Source organism: Pagrus pagrus, assembly GCF_965226575.1.
Source record: "Pagrus pagrus genome assembly, chromosome: 18".
Lineage (NCBI taxonomy): Eukaryota > Metazoa > Chordata > Actinopteri > Spariformes > Sparidae > Pagrus > Pagrus pagrus.
The window spans coordinates 18160042-18182833 of record NC_140202.1 but is presented as its reverse complement, the minus strand read 5'-3'; the positions used below and the strand labels follow the sequence as shown (position 1 = coordinate 18182833).

At 41.4% G+C, this 22792-nt stretch overlaps 1 protein-coding gene across 2 annotated transcripts; it reads left to right on the top strand.

The window, feature by feature from the left end:
- Window positions 1-2137: 2137 nt before the first annotated feature.
- On the top strand, window positions 2138-21357 carry kcnk10b (potassium channel, subfamily K, member 10b). 2 transcript variants are annotated; one of them, XM_084380915.1, is made up of 7 exons: window positions 2138-2367; window positions 7134-7549; window positions 15535-15652; window positions 17514-17674; window positions 18459-18651; window positions 18748-18890; window positions 19291-21357. In XM_084380915.1, coding segments are annotated over exons 1-7 (1671 nt in total). In that variant the 5' UTR covers window positions 2138-2366; the 3' UTR covers window positions 19930-21357. The 2 variants fall into 2 exon arrangements, with proteins under 2 accessions (XP_084237041.1, XP_084237040.1); XM_084380914.1 differs by lacking the exon at window positions 2138-2367 and adding an exon at window positions 2492-2970.
- Window positions 21358-22792: the final 1435 nt, after the last annotated feature.

Sequence of the window (22792 nt, the reverse complement as noted above, 5' to 3'; positions counted from 1 at the left end):
AATAATGCAGTTATTTGAATGTGTTTGTGGGAGAGACAAGACAGCAGCCAGAAGTTATTTCTTCTGAATAGCTCTCAAAGGCCTGGAGACAGTAAAATTGATCTACAACGCATGACACGTTCCGGGAACGCCTGAATCAGAGTCTCCAACATCAAGATGAGTAAAGACAGTAGGACACGGAAATATGACTAAATGCATTTTGTGGCTTTAGTTTATCATTAGAAAATGGGACTTACTGACAATTAACAGAAGAATGTCATATTTCTCCTTCAATTAGTGACAAAAGATAGACATTACGGGTGTTGTACACAACTCTCACAATTACAGGCAAGACCATTTTCACAACAGGCCTTTAGACTTGTTATAAAAGACACAAGAACTTTGATTGTTCTATCCGACTGCTTCAGCGTGCACAATATCGACCAGATGCACAGTGTTTATGAATAATCATGAGATGGCTGGTAGCCAGTCTTGTTTGTTACCGGTGTGCTGTTTTTCAGGGCATTTTGTGATACATACACCATCTGGCCGGCTGAAAACAGAAACCACCACAGTCGCCTCGGTTTTAGCAATAGAGTGGAAAATAGACCAATATAGGAAAACACAGTGCAACAAATATAAATTCTGATTCAGCTGAGCACATATAAGTCATGAGAACATTCTGTCAGCAGCATATTGTTAATGCTGCCGGGTTCCTTGTATTGTTTGAAGGACCTTTTAACCCCTCACATCATTTACCAGCTAAGGACTGTACTTAACAGTAAAACTACAATAGCAGTGTGACATACAATATGTGAAAAAGACTTTTTGAAAAGCATAGTAGTAGTTTTTTAAAATTTATTTAACAGTTTGGTTTTGCTGCACTCTTAAATGAACGACACTTGGCAATAACTCATGTTTTCTCATGCTGTTAAAAACCTGTAAACACCACCGGGATTATAACTGTATATACAGGATTTAAACAGGGCTTTATTTTCAATTATGATGCGCTGAGGAAATCTTCTCTGGCTTTGATGATAAATATAAATGGATGTGGACACAAAATCTTGATCTTGTTTCTCTATCATGTTTACCTACCTATCATTTTTTACAACTTTGACGTGCAGTAATAACTACTATTTGTTACACCTGTGTTTAGCAAATTAACTTTTTAACTTTTTAAACTTTTTTCTTTGGATTTGATTGTTTCAAATCTACTGATTGTTGTCACTTATTGCCAGACAGCCACGGCTTTATTTCTCATGGCTGTTACAGCCAGCATCATCTCTTAAATCCCTTCTCTAAACTCACACTGACTTCACATGAAGTCATTTTGTGCTTTTACTCTTTTTCTCTCTCATTGATTTTATTGATTATACATTTATTATAAATTTATGACACAGACTCACTGGCTGCTGGTGCTTAAGCCTACTCATTTCCACACTACTGTCCAAACACTTACTTGTACTACTTAATGTACCTATTAAATATATTATATTCAAAATATAATATTTATACTACTGTCCATGCTGCATATATCTGACCTTTAGCACATTGATATTTACACTCCTGTCTCTACTGCATATGCCTGGTGTACTGTATGTGTCTTGGTACTATGTGACAATAACGTTGAATCAATTTTAATCTTATTACATTTATTTAACCAATAAGTCACTGAAGGTCTCTTTTTTAAAAAAAATTGTGTGCTTGTTTTTCTCCGGTAAGTCTACTTCCTCTTGCTCACATTATGCATTGTCTTTCCTTGTTGTAAAATCTGTAAAATAAAGCATTTGCGAGTGAATATTATTAACAGTGACATGACTTTGACAAATATAAAAACAAAGCTCACAAGTATGTTTCATATCTTTGCAAGCTGAATTTCACCCAGTCCATTGAAATGAATGGGAATCAATGGCTGCTTATTAAATTCATGCAAGTAATGCTCGGATGCGCCCACAAAAACACCCAAAACAAGAGATTTTTTAAATGCGCACTTAATCTGGCAACTTGCAACACCTGTAGGACATTTCAGTTTCATCATCGTCGAAGACAAAAGTGCAAAGTTTCTGGTTAAACAAGCCTGCAAGTCTGGACACGTCTCTCATTTCCCGAAAATAATTTGGCTGAGCTGGTTAGAAATGGCTCCCTATAAAAGGCAGCCACATTATCTGAATTGCAGTTTAGGGGGGGTCTGACGGGTTGAGGAGGAGGTGACTTGTTCATAAATAATGCACCCTTTCTCATACATGTGAATGATGTAATGGTTCGGGTCTGCTGCTGATTTGGCGTACACATCTCCGACTTGCCGCCCTGCGCCATGTGCTCAGTCACCGGTTGCCAAACGATGAGAGGATAATCCTGTTATTTTGGGGGGGAAACAAGACAAGAGTGAGTATTAATCAACGGATTATATAAATGAATGAAAATGTATCCGATGCAATGCTAGAAGCGTATTCCCTCCAGCTAATTCCAGTGAAAGGCAGGTGGAGCGGTGCGCTTTGGGAATGGGAAGGGAGGAGAGCATCCCTCCTCCGTTGTTCTCCTGCTGGGTTAACGCGCGGGTAAAGTTGCTCATTTGGACGCACCCGGGCTGTGTTTGAGGTCCGGATCACTGGGTGTGCATGTGGGTGTGCGTGAGGGTGAGAAGGGATGTGATTTTGGTGATGGGCTCACAAGTATCTGAGTCCGTCAGGCGAACACCACGCGTCCAAGCGAGGTGGAGAAAAAAAGGAGGAGGGGGGGTACAGCAGAGCAGAGGCAGACAATGCGGTTTTGCGATGCGCTTATTACTCCGTGCAATTTACTCCCACATTCACGAAAACATGGTGAGGCGAAGACGTGGGAGAAGAATTCCTCGTGATCTGGCTTTTTTTCTTATATTTTTATAATCGCACTGAATACATTCCTCTACGATTTGACTGAGAACAAAAACAGAGATGAAATTTCCAATAGAAAACCCGAGGAAACAAGTTAACTGGGACCCTGAACAAGGTGGGTTAATACTGCTTTTTTTATTGTCTGATAACTTAAGATATGTGTCATTTAGCAGCACTAATATTCTGAGCTGCATCCCAGGGAAATACCTGAGACACACAAAAAAATCCCATCAGGCTGTTATTCTCCTGCTTGCACACTCACGATTTCTCCTTAAGTATTTTGTTTATTTGACTTTTTTTTTTTTTTTTAATTGTATGTTTCTATTCTACAAAGAGGAGCCTTAACACAAGACAAAGCGGTTGGGGGCATTTCTTTATTCTCCATCCTCCTTGTGCTCAGCTGTGGAAGGCAGCGCTGCTGGGCGCGGAGCTACAAGCGCGTAAAGGTAGCAGGAACAACCAGGGGGGAAGCGGAAGAGATATCACAATAAAAGCATGTGAAGTTGTTATAACAACAATGTTGCATTAAATAAATCCTCTGCATTAGGCGTTGATTACCTCCAACAAGGAGGTTATGTTTTGACTCGTAGCTGTTTGTTGGTTGGTTGCGTGGTTGGTTTGTGACCAAGATTACACAAAACCTACTGGACATATCTTCACGAAACTTGGATGGAGAACTGGTCTCAGCCCAGAATAGACTCATGTAACCTTTGGTGAGGATAGGATAAACAAACAGATCCAGGAATTTTTTCTCACTTCCTTTATATAACATTGTGCGATAAGGCGTTTTTTCAAAATTTCAGCCAATTTCTCAGGGAATTATACTTTCTCATGATGAAAACTGTCAGGCGTGTTTAGGTGGTTGGTATCTATGATGGAGTACAAAAGGGGACTGTTGGGCCTAGGTAGAGGTAGGTGCTCTACTGAGTGCCAGTCTCATTTCCAACTTTGGGTGGCTGTGGCTCAGGAGGTAGAGTGGTCATCCACTAATCAGTTGGTTGGTAGTTCAATTCCTGGTCCCTGCAGTCTACTTGCTGAAGTGTCCTTGTGCTAAACCCCTAATTTCTCCCAGTGACTTTTCAGTATTTGAGTGCATATGAAAGGTTATCACTCTGAATGCTGATTTGTGTTGTAAAGTGATTTGAGTGGTTGCAAAGATTAGATAAACGCTGTATAAATAGTCCATTTAGAGGTTTTATTTTGAAATGGCTTTCTCCCGGAAGTCGTGCGTCATTCAGGCTGGCTTGACGCTTAATTTGGAGGCTCAGCTGGTGATTCAAACGCCTACAACCTGTCTAGTGCGATAGGGAATAACTGAGCCAAGGGCCGACCTGAGCCAACCCAAATTTCGCCCTCGTGTTTACTACTACTACACTTTTATTTTGCTTTTTGCTCATCAGTGGGTGAATAATGCCTCTGCACACCTAATATGCAGCTGAATTGCTGACAGACTGAAGTGCTACAACAACTGCGCCTCACAAAACAGTTTGGGAAATGGTTGATGAAACATTTTTAAGATGCTCATTATATGTCGTCCATTCTTTTTGAGGCTGAACTGAGGAGCATCTCCTGGTTATCTCTGAATATTTCCTGTGTTTTTGGCCAGACATGCTGGAGACAGAGAGTCAGGGCTAAGAGAGAGTATCAGATAATATCAGATAAAAAGCACTGCTTTCCACTCAGGCCTTATTTAATTTGCAAAAATCAATATGAGGCAAGTTCAGTGGTTCGAAAAGGATTTTAGATTAATGCCACCCAGCCTAGGAAATCTGAAATGCAAACCAAATTATTCACATCGCAGTTTGAGAGTTTTGCTCCTCTTGTTTTAAATTCAGACTTTTATTCTTTTAGCTTTTGTTTCGTCACTTCTTTTTTTAAATCCCCTCAATAAGATACAGCTTCCTGAACTGCCCTGCAGTGTAAAGCGACTGCTGCCCGGCTGCATGGAGCTGATTTATTCAATTTTCACTCACCCACAAGATGAGATGAAAAGCAATTAATGTCTCACTGAGACTAGTTATGGACTTGGAATTCATTCATAGATGTTCCACTGCATCCGTCAAAACGACTGCACCAAAAACAGCAGAAGACGTTGCTGATGCGGGGTCTCTCTGCTGCCTCACCTCTCAGTCTTAATTTTTCTAATTCATCTCATGTTCTAAAAATAGACCGCGGCCGCCGCCCTTAAAGCCGTGTATTGTAAATTGAAAGTGGCAGTTTTGCACCTTCCTAAGCTTGTGACACCACTTTGCTGTTATTGATTCACTCATGATATTGGGATTATCTAACAAGATTCATAGCTCCTGGATCAGAGAATGAGACACTTCCTGGATGTCCTTGACTCATCAGGGTGGGGCGTGTTTGAGTGCATACATTTTACTCAGCACATCCCATAAGTGATACTATGCCATTAAGCCAAAGAGTGCCTCCCCTCAGACGAATCAATTCCTTATTCCCACCTTCCAGAGTTGCACCACTGTACACAACAGGCTCCACCCATGGCTCAGAGGCACGCCACGCAATCTGAAAGAGGTGGGGGCGTCAGGGGTGAAGGCCGGAGCTCTGAATAGCTTATATAGAGCTTTATACACACTAAAGGAATCTAAATTTGGCCGCCTCCAAGGTGGTGCTTGCCACTCGGTTGACCCGCTCTGGCACACATGCGTTCATTATAAAACCCCCATCCAGGAGCCAATGACTGAAAGTGGCACTCTTCCCTCTCTAACGGTCTATTAGAAAAATTGCATCCTGCTCCCCAGCAGAGAGGATATCAGTTTTCACCTCTGCCTGGTAACACTGTAAGGTGTTAGTGTATTTTAAATATTTGCATTTTTTTTTTGTTCATGTACTTCACAGGCAATCATTTTATTATTGCTTCTAATTCAGGATGTTTTTTTTTTCCATTCATTACATTAATTAAATGGCGTAGGTTTGCTGCATTAGTGACTAAGGCACTTTTGAGGCCCTATTTCACGGCACTAATGGCTTTTACATGCAGAATTCAATATACAAACTCTCAGCATGACGAGATGCTGCGATGACGAAGAGGCTTTGACACAGCTGGCATTTGCGCCGATAGCTTCGAGTGCCGGTTTCGTGAAGAGCCCTTTATTTGCTCAGAGTAATGGAAGGAAATCACCTTTTAATGCTTCATACTGGAGGTCATGGATTTCCAATGGTTGTAGTGAGCTTGTGTTTATGTCCTTGTAAAGTCCAAACCAGTGTGAGGATTTCTGCTTCACAAGGACTCGCAACACTGTGATTCTCCCTTTAAGATGATTTACTTTTTACATTTAGAGAAAGCACATTATTTCAGGAGTTTCCTCCTCTTTCCCACAGAGGTAGACTGTTATAATTTGGTGAGATTTATCAGAAAATTTCTGGAAGAGGATATAAATCTTCTACTCTAGACCCAAAACAAACAAACAAACAAACAAACTGTATAACAAAAAAGAAAATACCATAATATCCATATTTAGACTCTTTTAATGATTATACAAAATATCCTTTGCTGACTAGTATTTATCCAACTAATTTTAAAAGAGTTAACTGAGGGAGCCCACACCACACAATTGCACACTTTTTAAACTTTGTTTATGTTTGCAGGCCCCTTCTAAGATAGCGTTCTGGGGACCGTATTTCCCTCTGAGGACATATTGTTTATTTAGTTATGGAAATACTGTATATCAGAGTTTATAATAATACCTTATTGATATTGTAAATGTTACCTTTCTGAGTTCGAATTGCCCAAAACTACATAGTGCACCTCGGGGCTACTTTGGGCCTGAAATAATACAAATCTGTATCATTCTACTTTGTCTTGGGGAAGATGACATCTTTCATAAACTAGTGTCCCTTCGGTGTAACAAATTAACATATGAGCCAAGTGAAAGCTTTAAGGTGGAGGAAAATACTGTAAATAAACTCCCTCCATGCATTCATTTTCATTTTCTTATTATTTACAACGGGCTTGTTATCACAGAGAGGGAAAACTGAGGGATTTGTAAACACACCAACACTGGAAATAGCCTGTCAATCTCACTTAAAAAGCCTCAAAGACTGCCTCGAAAACAACTTCTGTCTTCACATTTTTCAGTCTGTAGCAGGGCCTTCAGCCAGTGATTAGAACAGTATGTTCATTTTTATTCGCCTAAAAAAGAAAAAAAAAAATACAGAATCACTTCCAGGAGATACAGAATGGCTGTTTCTGTTTTGGCATCCTTCAATATCAAGCTGAGACATAAACTAATCTTCCCTTCCCTCTCCTTTCATTTCTAGTGGCGGTCCAGACCAACCTGGTCCCTCCAAAAAAGGCCCAGCCTGGCGCGGCCAAGTCCAGCCTGGTCCAGGCCAGTGTGGCCACCATGCAGAACCCCATGGGCTGTGATCCGAAGGCCAGCGGTCACTGTCCACTGCCGCGCCTGTCCATCTCCTCCCGCTCTGCCAGCGTGGTGGCCAGCATGGACGCCAGCTGCGACGGCATGGCTGCGGCGCTCCACTCAGTGATGAAGTGGAAGACGGTTCTGGGGGTGTTCGTCGTGGTCCTCATCTACCTGATTTGCGGAGGTCTGGCATTCCACGCACTGGAGCAGCCGTTTGAGAGCAACCAGAAGACCAGCATCACTCTGGAGAAGGCTTCGTTCCTGGAGAGACACCCCTGCGTTACTCCTGATGAGCTGGAGGCTCTCATCAAGGTGAGATTTTGGAGTTTTGGACACAGTGAGACATGAAGTTATTTCCCTTCCAGCTGCTCAAACAGTCGTGGAATAACTTTGCATCGGTTGAACCTATTCATCACCAATGGATTAGTTTGTAAGAGGAGAGGAAGATAAGCACAATTCACTGAAAATGATCTGATAATAATACTGAGTGTCATTCAGTTTGATGGGAAGATAAAAGGGAGGAAGTCAGAGGACTGACCTTTAGAGCAGCAATTTTTATAGATGGTGATTGCTATCAGGGCTAATTACGGGTTCTCGGGTTAATTAATTCTCCTTTCATTAGCTTGACACATGATGGTGAAAAGCTTGGATGCTACGTCCTTTCATGTCCAGACTGTCCTTCAGCTGATTAACCCTTTAATTCCAGTGTCCATGAAGTGTCCAGTGTCCACCAGCAGTCAAAGTTGTGTCTCTAGTGGACTAATTCAGAGCACTTTTCTGTTTCATACAGAGAAGACATTTTGGTCGTTTGGTCATTTTTCTCTCATGAATTTGGATTTATGATGTCGGCATCATAATTACGGAGTGTAATTGTTTACTGGGAGTCAGACACCTCAGTCAGTTCCGTCATACCTAATCCGTCAACTCTATGCAGCCACTCTACTATTATAAAACACCCTGAGATTGATATTACTGTACTCTTCTATTTAGGTGCACTAGATAAGTATGCAAGTGGGTGGGTTGGTGGGATTCATCCACTTGCTAAACAAAAAGCACCGAGTTGAGATTTTTCAGGTTTTAAGGGTTACACTGAACCCAGTCAGAACGTTTTTGCGTTAAGCGTGTTATTGCACTAATTATGCCAATTTACAGACATTTTTAGTAGCAATTTAAGCAGGTCTCTTCCTGCTGTGTTGATGAGTCAATGAATCGATTACATAATGACTAAAGCGCCATCAGAGGGTGCACCCCCTACCTTCTGCCCCCTGGTTGTTGACACTTGACGGGTAAATGTCACAAGCAGGCTTAGAGGCAGGTCAATCCTTCAGCAGGAAGCACAATTATATCACCGCAGAGATGCCCATAATTCTCAGTGACGCTTCACATATGTTGGCAAACACACTGTATTGCAGGCGAATGTTACATAACAGTACATTAAAGCAATCATAGAGAAAATGGCAAATAGCTGTCTTTGTACGGAGAGGTTTATCCTTATAGAAAAAGGTCAGTCAGTGTGACCTTTATGCTACATGCACAGTTACTTAGAGTAGAGATTTATAAGCTTTATATTGATTTTGTGGTGTGTTCAATTCATATGTGAACAAATGGAAATAGCAGTAAACAAGTAACCTAGTTATGTTTTAGTACAATAGCAATGTAGGTTGTTTGGGGAAATGGATTCATAACTAGTTTCTCTCTGAATACCCTCGATAATAAATGTGTAAGTGCAGTATGAAATTCCAGAGTGAGGCTGTAACAACACCCACACGTTTTAAATAAGGAAACTAGCTCACGGCCATAACAGCACTGTGGTTTTTTAGTGTAAGACACATTTGAGGCCAAGTTTATCCGTCAGCACCGTGTTATATATCTTCGACTTTAAGAATAAATTCGGTAAAACGTAGAGGTTTGAAAGAAGATTTGAGGAACTGATTGACCCTCTGATATTTTTTCAGCTACATGACACTCCATCAAAGTCTTTCTGACCATAAAACTAAAAATGGCATCTTTGGAAATTAATCATTTTCGTAGCAGATCTTGCACATATGAACCCGACAGCCTTTAAAATGTGAAACAGAGGCATGCTGTTTCTGCAGTGTTCCACATTTTACCAACATGGCTTGTGAAACCTTAACTCTCAGGTAATACTGGTGTGAACTGAACCAGATAAAAAGCAGATTGTGAAAGAAGAAATCCCATCACATCACGACTTAACTGCGCATTTTATAACGTCTTTTTACAGCTCAGGGTACTGTAAAGTGATGCTCCCGCGCTGCTCCCCCGATATGACATCCAGAATTATGGGTCAAGACTTTGGGTCACTACATCAAGCTGACATGTATAACCGGGAGCGGGATTGGAAAATGATTTGAGGTGTGTCAGCGTGCAGTCTTGTGAAGTGGAAGGTTTGATTTGTGAGGGAGTGCGTTGATGGGAAAGAAAGTGCGACTACAGTAAGATCAGTCAAATGCTCCTTTGCAGAAGTTGTTTGGAAAGAAAGGAGAAGGATATTCTGAGGTGTTACGGGTTATTTTCTTTGAAGAGGGAGGGTTTGTAACACAAGGACCAGATGTCAAATCCCTTTAATGAACATGAAATACAGTAGATGTATCGCAAATGGCAAAATCCAATCATGGCATGTCATAAGTATGTCTGGAGAGCAAAAATAACCTTTTTGGAATAATGTGCTCTCCATGTTTCTTCTTCTCTGAGAATAATACACATGCACATTATAGCTCCAGTGGCTTCCTCTGATTCTCCTAAGCATGAAATAACCCCAAAGAGAAAGCCAAACACATGGCATTTGGTGTGCTCTACTTTCCGCTAGAATGGCTCCATTTGATGTTAGCTTCTTCAACACTGCTCCAGTGAATATTGGACTGCCTATCTGTCTCCACACCCACCTCTATTCTTTTACTTCCCCTCAGAGGAGCATCAATTCTTCTTCTTTTTCTTCTTCCCTCGCAGTGCTCAACCGTTCAGCCACAAAAAGTGCTATCATGAGTTTGAAGAAAAAAAAGAAAATCAATGGCAGTATTTCCTAAGGAGAAGTGTGGAAATAAAAACCTTTAGCATGGTGTGCCTGGGGTCCGGAGGGAATCAATTATTCATTGCACAGGCCAGCAGTCACAGACCTCCTGCTGCAGAGCAGCACTAGAAGCAGCAGCTGAATCACAGACAAGGCTGTCTCCTGGACAAATGATCAGATTCAGATACATGACATAACGAGTGACAGTGTGTCTCACCAGCAACTGAAGGATAATGAGTTTTTTGCCCGTAAGAAATTTCACAGATCTCTTTCACAGTATTGCATCTGACAAACTGAATGTATTAAAAGAATAATACATTTAGACATATTCGGTTTTCTGAAGATAGTTAGATGAGAGGTTAAACACAAGTCTATACAGTAAGTGTAAAGCAGTAAGTGTAAGTCAGTTAGGCTAGCTTAGCAAAGATGGAAAACATGGAGGGCCATGTATCCGCAACACTTCGTGAACATGCAAAGCAGAGGGATTATTGGGATTGAGCTTTAGAGGTGCTGATTAGCAAACTTTGCTACCTTTGACGGAGCCCGGCTGGCTGTTTACTTCTGTTTTCAGTCTTTAAGCTAATCTTCAAGCTTCATTGGTCCTGTACAGATGTGAGTGTGGTGTCAATCTTCCCTATCTCTCTGCATGAAAAGGAATAAGTGTGTTTGTACTTCCGGCCTAAGCACTGCAAAAATAACAAATGTAATGCAATGTGTGAAGCTCACGCTGACAAATAGCACAATTTTTTTCCCCCCGACTGTCTAAAAAGAAAAGGCCTTCAGGACACGCTGCCTCACAAGTTCTCCAACAAAGAGTCTGCCTGCCCTTCTAACGGGTTCTGTTATCGGTTTGTTCATGCTATGACAAGCCTGTCACACAGACAAAGATCCTCTGTGGCGACACAGCAGCGGTGACTCACTGTTTGGCAGAGGAGCTGAAAGAAAAATGGCAACCTTGGGAAGTATCTACAGGGAAGGCGATGTATAAGACACGTCTACTCCACAGCATGTGTTGACTTAATGCGTGTGAGCGAGCGTCCGCACTCGTCTGTTGACCTCCTCAGGTCCGCTTCAGTATCTGTGCTGTCCACCTACCCACTGTGCGCCCACAAAGGCAGACCTAATTGGCTTCCCCAGCGGCATTGTGACGACTCACACTGCGGCGCAACGTGAAGCCGCGCTGGTATTGACACCAGTCAAGCCTCATTTATTGATGAGTCACTTACCTACAAATAAACTTTAACAAGCACCGAGCTACCTGCAGTTAAAGTACGTCAGGACACACAACTGACCGACACTGTCATCGGGCTTTCAAAGCATGAATTACATGATTTTCGGTTTCTTGACTAATGATGAGTCACCTCCTCAGGTGTCCGCACCACATGGACCAATTAATGGAGATGCTATAAATATTATCAAAAATGAACAGTTGTTAGAGATGCAGTATAATGCGGTCCAATTCAGCACCACTGCAAACTACAGCTGCATTTTCATCAGCACAGCAACTACACTGCAACAAATGTCCCTGTTAGATTACAGTACAATAGTGGCAGCTTCAGTTTCCAGCATGAAACTGTTATCCTACAGTTTAACGCTGTAAAATCTATTTAAGTAGTGTGTAATGTGGGTTTTCTAACACGGCAGAGGGAAGGGACGCACCACTATTTTGTGCTCTCTGGTGGAGGGCCTTTTACATCACGATGGTACAGGACACCAACATTAACGCTGATGGTGTCATTATTCTGTAGCCATAGCCATTTACTTCATAATGATAGGATAAAGCAAAAGACATGTATACTGCCAGTTTAAAATGAATACCTCTCTGATGGAGTCAATCAAAACTGAACATTATCATCGCTGTAATCAAGAATTTATGAGCTGTTGTATTGGATTGCATTAGATTTTACAGTTGTACCTAATAAAGTGGCCATGGAGTGTGATATATAATATCATGGCACTGTGATACTTCTGCACTTGTTCTTAAGGCTTTGAATGCAGGAATATTTGTAATGGAGTATTGTTCCACTGTACTGTACTCCACTTTATTTGAAAAACAGTAGTCACATCTGTAGATAGTAATAGAGTTATAAAGAAAATATATCTTAAATGTCAAAACCAAACCACAAATCGGATGTTCTCAGGGCTCGCTTCACAAACAGTCCTGATAAGCCTTATCTGCAACGGACTCCAGTCATCCTGTTTGGCAGCCATTTGTGCAGCTTTAATGCTTCAAGGTGGTCAGGGTAAAGCTCTGGATGCTAGTGATAGTGAAAGTGCTGCAGAGGAGAGTGCTTGGCACCGGCTCACAGCGAGGGTGGATGAAGGAGAGCGTGAAGCACCATGCTGGCTGGATCACGGCCGTCACCTGCTGTGGGGTGGGAAGACACGCTGAGAGGATGAAGATCTGCAGCGACTGAGTGAGCTCGCTCCCTAATGACCCCGCAGTGTGGAAAATGAAAACACACATTAGGGGGAAAAAAGGAGCCCGTCATGATTGCGAACGTCTGCGAGAAACCTCTGTGTGCTGCTTCAAAATGGAGGCGAGCCTGTGAGGAACAAAAACATGATTTGTCATCCTAATTAAAAGTCTGCAACACAAATCAAAGTCCCCATCTTCGCGCCTCAAAAGTGCACGTGGAGAAGGAGGATTTTCCCCAACTCGAGTGCAGCGTGAACTTGGCTGTGAAACAGGCGAGAGACAAAAATAGATCTCCTCATGAAGTATTCAGATACATTGTGAGGCTATTTATAGCTCTCCCTTGACTCCAGAATTAGGTTATTTGGGGTTTATTTCATAATTACCGCTTTGATTTCTGCCCCCGTGAAGTAGCTGTGTCTGCTAAAACCTATGAAATAGCATTACTGTAATTGGCTAATTTTAGATACAAAAATCGGTCTCATTAGGGGGGCTGCACTGATGGAGCTGAGGTAATCACATGCCAGATTATGAGCAGGCATGTGCAGGGATGTGTGCAGAAGTGGTCCTCCACTCCGTCTGCTTTGAATGTATGTCACGAGAGTTGATACATATTTCATTAGATGGACGTGCATATCACCAACAGCTTGCGTGGATAGATAGGGGGTTTGCTCTGAATGATGAAGCTGAACCTTATATCCCACAAATGATGTCTGTAAATCTATTTATCTGTCTAAACATCTTCTTAACAAAATTGGTGTTAATGTGAGCCCAGAGGCAAAAATCAAAATATACGTGTCCACTGCGACAACAAAATTAATGGCTTTCTCGTAAAAAATGCCCATAAACAGGGAGGTTTAGGTAGCACGCGAGTAGATTAATGTCTCTTGGCGACATAATGGAGCGCAGAGGGAGATCAATGAGAATAATGATGCAGAGCATTGTGGCTTCTAAATGTTTTTCCCGACACTACACAAGCATGGGGATAAAGAAAAAAGCTCGGGGACTGAAGACAAACGCTGACGCAAAAGAAAAGAGAGATAAAAGTCTATCTGCTGCGAGCAAAAGTCTGTGTAGATTCAGTCAGTGTGAACAGTAACAACATGCAAATTGGATTGCACACTCCATGTGAGGAGCCAGACACTGAATAATAATTCGAATAGATCTGCAAGATGTCGGTGCATGCACATACCTGCGACCACAATATTGACATTATAATGGTTGTTTTTTCATGCGCATAATAAAACAAGGTGCGTGTGGTTCAGAGAATACAAATGGTGTTCGATTAAAGGACAGTTTTTCTGAAATACAGACAGAAGAACATGCTCGAGGAGATTGATTTCCGACACGAGGGGAGAGATCCCCACAGAAGGCTGCGAGCAGATTGTTAGGGGTCGCAAGAAAACACGTCTGCTACAAAACTTTATTCGTGTTTTTCCTCAATTTTTTGCAGTTTTTGGTGTCAATTGCTGGATAATTTTTCATATTTAGAACTTGAATAAAGCGAAGAAAATTACACTTCGGTTGAACTGGTTGCAGCAGGCAGACATATGCCTCTAGTCATGGGTGTGCTGGTAGACACCTCTGGGTGTCGAGGGCTGGCTTCTATATGACTGAATACCTCAAAACATAAATTTATGCAGAAAAATGATGAAATAATCAAATTAAGGGAAGACACTACAGGTGGATAGTCGGACATTTTTACCTAATAGTAACCCAGTTGCCAGAGTACATGTCGGCAATGCATGTTTCTACAAAACCACTGATGTGTTGAAACTTTACATTTCTTTGTGTTGCACCTTTAAGTTCCTTTAGGTTAAATTCTCAGTTTTATTTTGTTTAAACACTGTGCTTATGGTCTGGCTAGGTTTTGGCACATTAACAACTTTGTTAGAGTTTAGAAAAGAGCACGTTTTGGCTTAAAATACTGGTTTGGTCGCCACAAACATGATTTTTTGACTTCCTGTCGAAAAAATGTTTTTTTTTGTCACGACAAATGTGCTGTCACACATAAAAATGTTGAAACACCGTCTTGAACTGTGGTCACTGGCTTGGCAGCCTTGTTGCCTGTAACATATTAGATATCACCATGGAACCTCCCCAGTTGATTACGTACACTAATTTACACCAAATTACTTTTTGTATTACAAGCAAATTATGCCATTTAATTAAATATGCACTAATTTTCATACATTTCCACGAGAGAAATCTAAACTAAGATAAACACATCTTTCCACCAGGCTAAAGGAAACATGCAAAATAGCCTGAAATCTCAACATTGACTAGCACATGAAACAAATGATGTTTTAAACCGGTGTGTCTGGCCTCAGTGTTCAAGTGAATGCAAATTTTGTGAGGTAATTGAAGGTAATTGGAATCATTAATTTCGACGGCAGCATTTTGTTACGCAGTCATGATACGATCCCATTATGAGATACAGTAACACGGACAGAATTAATTGTAACTCAATCCTCCATCCAAAATCCCCCTCCCCCATTTCCAGGAGCGCCCCGGCTCTCCTTCTTCTCCTCCCTCATCCTCTTTTCTCTACCATGAGGTAGCGTGACCTTCAAGGTCGATCTGGAGATAGCCACACTCAATCCATCCCCAGTTACCTCATGAGTCTTATGCAATCAGCGGCAGGGGTCACACACGAACACACATAACAGACACCTGTACACATAAACATTGGCAGGAGGCGGGTTAACGTGCTCGCTCTCCTCCAGCCTTCGGGACACGTGTGTTTGTTGTGTTGCAGTCAGCCGAGATGGCACGCAATCCTGACCCTGAACTCCTCTGTTTATGAGAATTATGATGATGATGATTATAATTCATACACTTTGCTCTTCCCAGCATGCCATAGATGCTGTGAGTGCAGGAGTGAGTCCTCTTGGAGACACAGCCAACAATTCCAGTTACTGGGACGTGGGCAGTGCCTTCTTCTTCGCTGGAACTGTCATCACAACCATAGGTAACGTTTTAAATAATCCACTCTGGTACAAATGCATCATTTATATATTTATATGTACATGCTGTTGCTGGTACTGTTACATTCCCAGAAAGGATGATATCAAATCTCTAAAGAAAAGTTGAACGTTTGGTTCTGGGACGTGCCTCCAGCCTGTTTAGTCAGTGAAGGTTAAAGCTAACAGCAAACCACATGAGAAATTATCCCCGACAAAGTCATTTGTATAACATTATATAAACATGAAAAGTCTTCCCAGATGCGACAGCTTTTATGGGGAATCATCTCAGAAACATGAATAATAACTACTTGAAGAAGAAAAACAAATTCAGCCTAAATGTTTAATCAGTTATCAGTCATTGAAATTCAAGCCCACTCCCGCCTCCAGGAATTTTCTAGCAAGAAGTTAAGAATAAAAATTGTGATTGATTCTGTAAAACTGTTCTTTTGACTACAAACATAATGACATAATATTACTGTTTCGTCTCTATATTTGCAATTTTGGGGCTCCACAGAAGCCCTCCCAAGCTGGCAAGTCTGCTTATGCAGAGAGAGAAAATGCAATATTGTCTTCAGAGAAAAATTAGTATTCCTGTCTACATTCGACAGCGAGCGAAACGCTCCACAAAACAACAAAATGAGCTTATAAATGCAAGAATAAGGAGCAATAACACAAGTACTTTAGATGGGATTTGGTGTTTCGGTCTGTCTAAGGTGTTTTCTCATTACAAATCTCTGCATAAAGCTGTAAATCCTTCCCTCTTATTGCTGCCCTAAGGTGAGTTTTACAAATCCCTTTGCCCTCATGAGCTGGTGCCAAATGATGCACTGTGGGATTTACCAACCTGTGAAGATCAACATTATCGAGGATGCTCACAAAACAGACACCGCTGACATAGACTGTGGGGTTATACTTTATGTCAAAGTCTCTCTACTTGCTCTTTCTCCCTTTAAAGGCTTTTATGCTTTTACAAGATAAATATTTGAGCGAGATTCGAAATTATTTTTATATGAAAGCAAAAAGCCTGGAAGCTTTGATTAAATTAGACCAATTTCAATAGATGCAGTCCCGTTTAGGAGCCGTAATTCCACCACCAGTGCTGATGCATGGGAGTTTCTGTTCTCCCTCCATTAGCCGGATGTTCCTTCATTTAAGCGAGTGGAAAAATACAATGTCCCTGACCTGTTGTAGTGTAGATTTAATTAAGCATGGCGGTTGCTAATATGCGACTGAGCGGAGGCTTTCATTGGCTTTATTTGCTTCACTGCAATATAGTTATGAAATATCAAAAAGTACAAGGAGTACCACCTCCAGCTTCAAATTACCTCATGGTTACAAAACATATTAATTCTCTAGACATGCTAACATAAGTTTAAATTCAATTCAATGCAGTATTTGTGATAAAACTGTGCTCGATGTGTGAAAATCAGAAAATCACAGCAGAAAAAGGAAAGTAGAAGCAAAAATGCTGCTGAAGGAGGCATGGTTTGTTAATATTCTCGTCACAGTAAAATACACTGTATGCTTTGTCCCCTGCTGAGCTGTCGTCTTCTTTGTAGCTCTCTCAGTGTAGGGCCATAATTAACGCAATTATCTCGAAGAGGAACCTAATTGTTGTCGCTCTAGGAGCTTATTTACAAAGGACCTAAGTTCCTACAGGAACTAAGAGGCATTGCATAAGCTCTCAATACATCATGTTGCATAAACATGTCTTAGACGTCTTCTGCTTCTCATCTTACTCTTAAGTACGACCTCCCCTGCCTTCTCCTTACCACGTCATCTCAACCTCTTCCTCAATTTTCCTCCATAACGTCATGTCTCCTCACTCATTTACCCTCTTGTTATGTGTTTTCCTTGTTTTGACAGGTTATGGAAACATAGCTCCAAGCACAGAATGCGGAAAAATCTTTTGCATCCTTTATGCCATATTTGGCATCCCTCTCTTTGGCTTCTTGTTGGCGGGGATTGGAGACCAGCTGGGCACCATCTTTGTGAAAAGCATCTTGAGAGTTGAGAGGATATTCAGGGTGAGTTGCAAGTCACAATGAATTTGTCTTTTCTATGTTTTTGTGCGTTGTAGTTCTTAATGATAATCTGTGTGACCAACAGTGTAAAAAGCCTCAATATGCAAGGTATTCTTCAACAATGTCAGCTACCATTCCTGGAAATGTATGTAAAATGATCCTGAAAAGTCTATTCCAGTCCGGCCGAGGTAAATTCGGAGCTGTTGTTGAACAATTTGGAGTATAAGCGTGGTTTTGGACTCTTTCGAAAGCTTTTCAAAGATGTCAGAAGCTCTGGTGTTAATCTATAAGTTTGTAGACACTGTATTATTTATTTTTAATGAAAAAACAAGCATGCAGATGACCTGTAACTACATCTTTTAGCTTACAATGGGTCTACATTTACAAATATAATTACATGGTCCAAGTTCAAATTTGTTAACAATACCCCTCAGATCGCTCGTTGGCTGTTGTAGGTCGTAGGACAGGCATATACGCTCATATCTAAGTTAGCTTGTTTGTTTGTTTGTTGATTGAACCTTGCTGTTAAATGTGGTTTTATCTCGAAATGGTTTACAGGATAAGAACCATGAGAATCAAACAACAACAACAACAACAAGCTTATTTGAGTTCTTTTTATCCATATTTACCACTTTCAATGGCATATTTAAACATACAAGATTTTTTTTACTGACAATCACGTGTCAGTACCTTTGGACCTTTGGTGATCTCACTATCACCTTTACATGATCTTTTGTAATTGCTTGTATTCCTTCTAATGGCATTGCCTGTTTGTTTTTTTTCTTAGCAAAAACACAAACAGATCAGCCAGACCAAGATCAGAGTGACGTCCACCATCCTGTTCATTCTGGCCGGCTGCATTGTTTTCGTCACCATCCCTGCTGTCATCTTTAAACACATCGAGGGCTGGACCACACTGGAGGCCATCTACTTTGTTGTGATCACTCTCACCACAGTGGGAATAGGAGACTATGTGGCAGGTAGGATGACGGTTGGTCATGATGTAGATTAACCATTTGGTCAAACTATCATGATGTATTTTTTGATCACGCTGGTATTTTTCCTTCCTCTTCCAGGTGGAAACAGTAGGATCAACTATATGAACTGGTACAAGCCACTGGTGTGGTTCTGGATCTTGGTGGGTTTGGCGTACTTTGCAGCCGTCCTCAGCATGATCGGCGACTGGCTTCGGGTACTGTCTAAAAAGACCAAAGAGGAGGTGGGGCTCATTCAATTACACCACTCAGTATTACATTAGAGAGGTAGAAAATAAAAGGTCACTCAGCTGCTGCTTCCGCTGTGTCTTCTGCCTGTGCTCTTATTTTGCCAAATAATTGGCACTCAAACCTTTTCAAAAGGTTATGCAACAGGTTGTTATTGTGCGAGGTGTTCAAGATGTGAGGCTCCAGACAGAAGACACAATGTATAAGTAGTACATGGCTTAGCAGTTTTAGCACAAATAGATTTTCTTTACGAAATCTCAGATTTTTTATTTTAAAGTCACTGAAAAGTTTGTTTAAAATCTTAAGTTTCTCTCTATAGCATGAGAGATTCATGAATAAATGGGCAACAATAAAAAAACAAATCCTGATCCTTTCTCTTCTGCACTGTTGTCACAGGTTGGGGAGTTTAAAGCTCATGCGGCTGAGTGGAAAGCAAACGTACGGGCAGAGTTCCGTGAAACGCGGCGGCGCCTGAGTGTCGAGATCCATGACAAGCTCCAGAGGGCCGCCACCATCCGCAGCATGGAGCGCCGTCAGCTTGGCCTGGAGCAGCGGGCTCACTCCCTCGACATGCTGTCTCCGGAGAAGCGCGCCTTGTTTGCCAGCCTGGATGCTGGCCGCTTCAAGACTTCCTCCCAGGAGAGCATCGACACCAAGCTCAACAACCTGAGGCTGAAGGGGGCCTGCGAGCCGTACGACCATCAGGGGAGTGAGCAAGCGCCACAGACAGCGTCTTCCTCGGAGGAGAATCTCTTCAACCTGCGCTTCGGATCTCTCACCAAGCTGGCCAGGCGCAACAAGAACCGCGAGCTGCGGAGGAACATTCCTGAGTATGCCCGACGGGCGAGTGTAGGCATAAACAATGGCAATGTCATGCTGGGTGAGGAGAGGACGGAAGAAGAAGAAGACGGGGAGCCAGATGAGGAGAAAAAACAGGGAAACATCAGTCTGACAAACCTGTCGCAGTATGCAAAGGAGCGCAGCAAGTTGAATGGCTTCATGCCAGTAGAGGCCAAAGATGAAGAGAACACCTAGACACTGTGTGGACAGAAACAGTGACAGATACAGACAGAGACACAGAACAAGAGTGCATGAGATGTCAAGAAACGTGCCTTTCTGTTTCCTATGCTTCGATTGGAACTGCTCCCAGGAAATTATCGTGCCATAGCCATGGGAAGAAAATGTGTTGCCAAAAATGAATGAATAGAAGAGACAGAAGAGGCTGTAGTTAAATACCTCATATCGGGTGTTGCTGTAGAACGGGCTACTTAAGAACTCTAATGTCTACAGGAGCTATCTCCACAGCTTCGTTGTCTTTCAGCCCCGAAGACATGGGCAACGGTTATCTGCTAATGTAGAATCTTATTTTTTAACAATGTGGGCAGGACTTCCCGAGAGCGAGCTTCATGTCATCCATCTTCAGAAACATTAATCGATCTCCGCTTTGTCATCTCATACTGTGGGGGCTATTTTTAGCCCAGCGGCCTGCGTTGAAAGGACTTCCACGCTTAATGAGCGGAGGGTGGGAGGTTGTGTTGCGGCCGGATCAATAGACAGTATGAGCATTTACCTAGCTGACATGTACAATTATCCTTACATGGTATGTGACTTTGAAAATGTAGCCCTACTGCATCAACTACTGCATACTAAGAGCTCATGGAAAACAAACTATTCACCTTGATAGTGCATGGTTATTAAAACACAACCATAGCATATGACTGACATAAACTAGCTTGCTAAAGCCTGGAATAAAAACTGTAATTTTTTGTCAATAAAATGAAATGTACTGCTTTCATTAGTATTTGGTGGATAAAAAAAAAACATGTACTTCGATAGAAATTGGTACCGTTGTTGAGCTGGAGTTCACCCGACAGACGCACACTTAATCACCTTTGGCCATGAGATTGTCAGCAATGTTTGAAAAACACCTTCTTTTTTGTATATGACATTCACTTTGTCACAAATGTCTTGAAATCGCTTAAATGACTTTTTAATTCATGAATGTGATGCTGTTGATTTTGTACTCACCGAGCATGTTTGAATCTGTGTTTACTCCTTTTGATATCAGCCAAGCACTTGAGTTGTATTTTCCATTCAGCTGTAAATTATGAACTAAATATGTTTCTTTTTTATATATTTCTTTCCTGAATGTGTGTTTTCCTGTAGTTCCTAGAGGTTCACTGACACATGACCATTTTTACTTTTACAAACAGGCACTGGCAACCCAATCTGTATTTAGCAGAATTACAATATGTATCACTAAGCGTGCATTGTGTGCATGTCTAAAGCTGAATTACACACACTGGTTGTCCTTGTAACCTGTTTACCTGACATGAATATCATTAACCTTTCCATGACCATGACCTGTGAGCGACCGTTTGTTGTGTACAGCTTATTTTATGAACAGATCACATTAAATGTAGTGAGTGCCTTTTTCCAGATAATAAACACGACAAAATAAATTTAAAAGGTGGTGATTGCTATTTTCCAAACAGCATTAGCATATTATTTCAATATACACCAGTGGCGTCACAGGGTGAACTGGAAAGGCGTTGATTTTCCAAGGTCATCGCTGCGAAATTATATTCCAGAATTACAGCCATCGTATAATAGGAAAAGCACAGATGTTACTGATAACACTAATGTTAATAACATTCCTTCAATTTAAGTGGTCAGTAAATCACGACAATGTGCTAAATGGGAGTCAGCCATCATTAATTTTACTACTCGCGCGTATGCTTTTCTCACGGTGGCAAAACGCCTTTCCTGAAAAAGGCCAACTGCAGGCCGACTGCTTTCATCACGAGGTTTTGCAAAGACCTTTTCGCTAGATGTACTGTTCGTAGGCTTTGAACACACATTTATGCACAGTCTTTAGAAAAACATGCAAGCATGTTATTGTTAAAGAGAAATAGACATTATATTACATTAGACATTTTGACATCGGCTAAACACAAAATCTCCCTTGTTAAACATGTACGTCATTTCAAATGGAGATTTCTATTAGATTAATTTACTTCTGGACGACCGAATAGCTTGTACATCCGGCGCCTGGGTGAGAGGAAATAACTTTCCATACCACCCGGTTGCGGTAGTCCGTATTTGTCATTCAAAAAGGGAAACAGGAAGACTGAGCACAAAAGATGTACAAACCGTTATGATGAAGCAGCAATTGCAAACCATTGTCATGGCACTCAGCCACTTGTAATCGAGAATATGTCTGATAAAAAGTGGGTGAATGGGTGAAACCATGGATACTACAGCGACAGGCTCAAGGGGTTTTCCCTTTCTTCTCCGTTTCTCTTCTTGTGCATGGTTTCGCTTTGCTGAACAGCCAGTTCAACATGCTCAATCGGCCGAAAAAGCAGCCGACAAGGAAGGACTAGTGCCAATGGCGAGGGACACACCGCAAAAACTGGGGCTAGGGATGTTCACCGACGGCCTATTGGACGACGGCCGACCGTCAGGACACTAACACAACTGCCAATAGAATAGGAAATGGTTACATTTTACGTCTAGCATAACTACATTTTTCATTTTTTCTCCTAAAACAATGTTGAAAAATGTGAAAATATTCCTCAGCTTTCTATGCAGTTTAATTTCATTCTTCAAAAATCTCTACAGGCTCTCAAAAACATGCTAAATACTACTTTATACTCTGCTAGCACTAATGAACTATTTAACGATCTCAGATTTTTGCCCTGAAATAAAATCAAGGGGACAAACAAGTCATGCGGACAAACTACAAATACTCTCAATTTACTGAATTTATTCAAACACAGTATGTCACCAAAGCAGAGCTTCTCACTTTAATTTATTTTTACCCGCTTTCACTCCACAAATGTTTAGCCCAACCAATCTTTTTAAATCTACATCATCACTGTAAATTTGTCTTGAT

Coding starts and splice junctions, on each gene's coding strand:
- kcnk10b (XM_084380914.1), top strand. CDS start 2,916: ATGAAATTTCCAATAGAAAACCCGAGGAAACAAGTTAACTGGGACCCT. Junction 7,550..15,534: donor AGCTGGAGGCTCTCATCAAG/GTGAGATTTTGG, acceptor TGCTCTTCCCAG/CATGCCATAGATGCTGTGAG. Junction 15,653..17,513: donor AACTGTCATCACAACCATAG/GTAACGTTTTAA, acceptor TTGTTTTGACAG/GTTATGGAAACATAGCTCCA.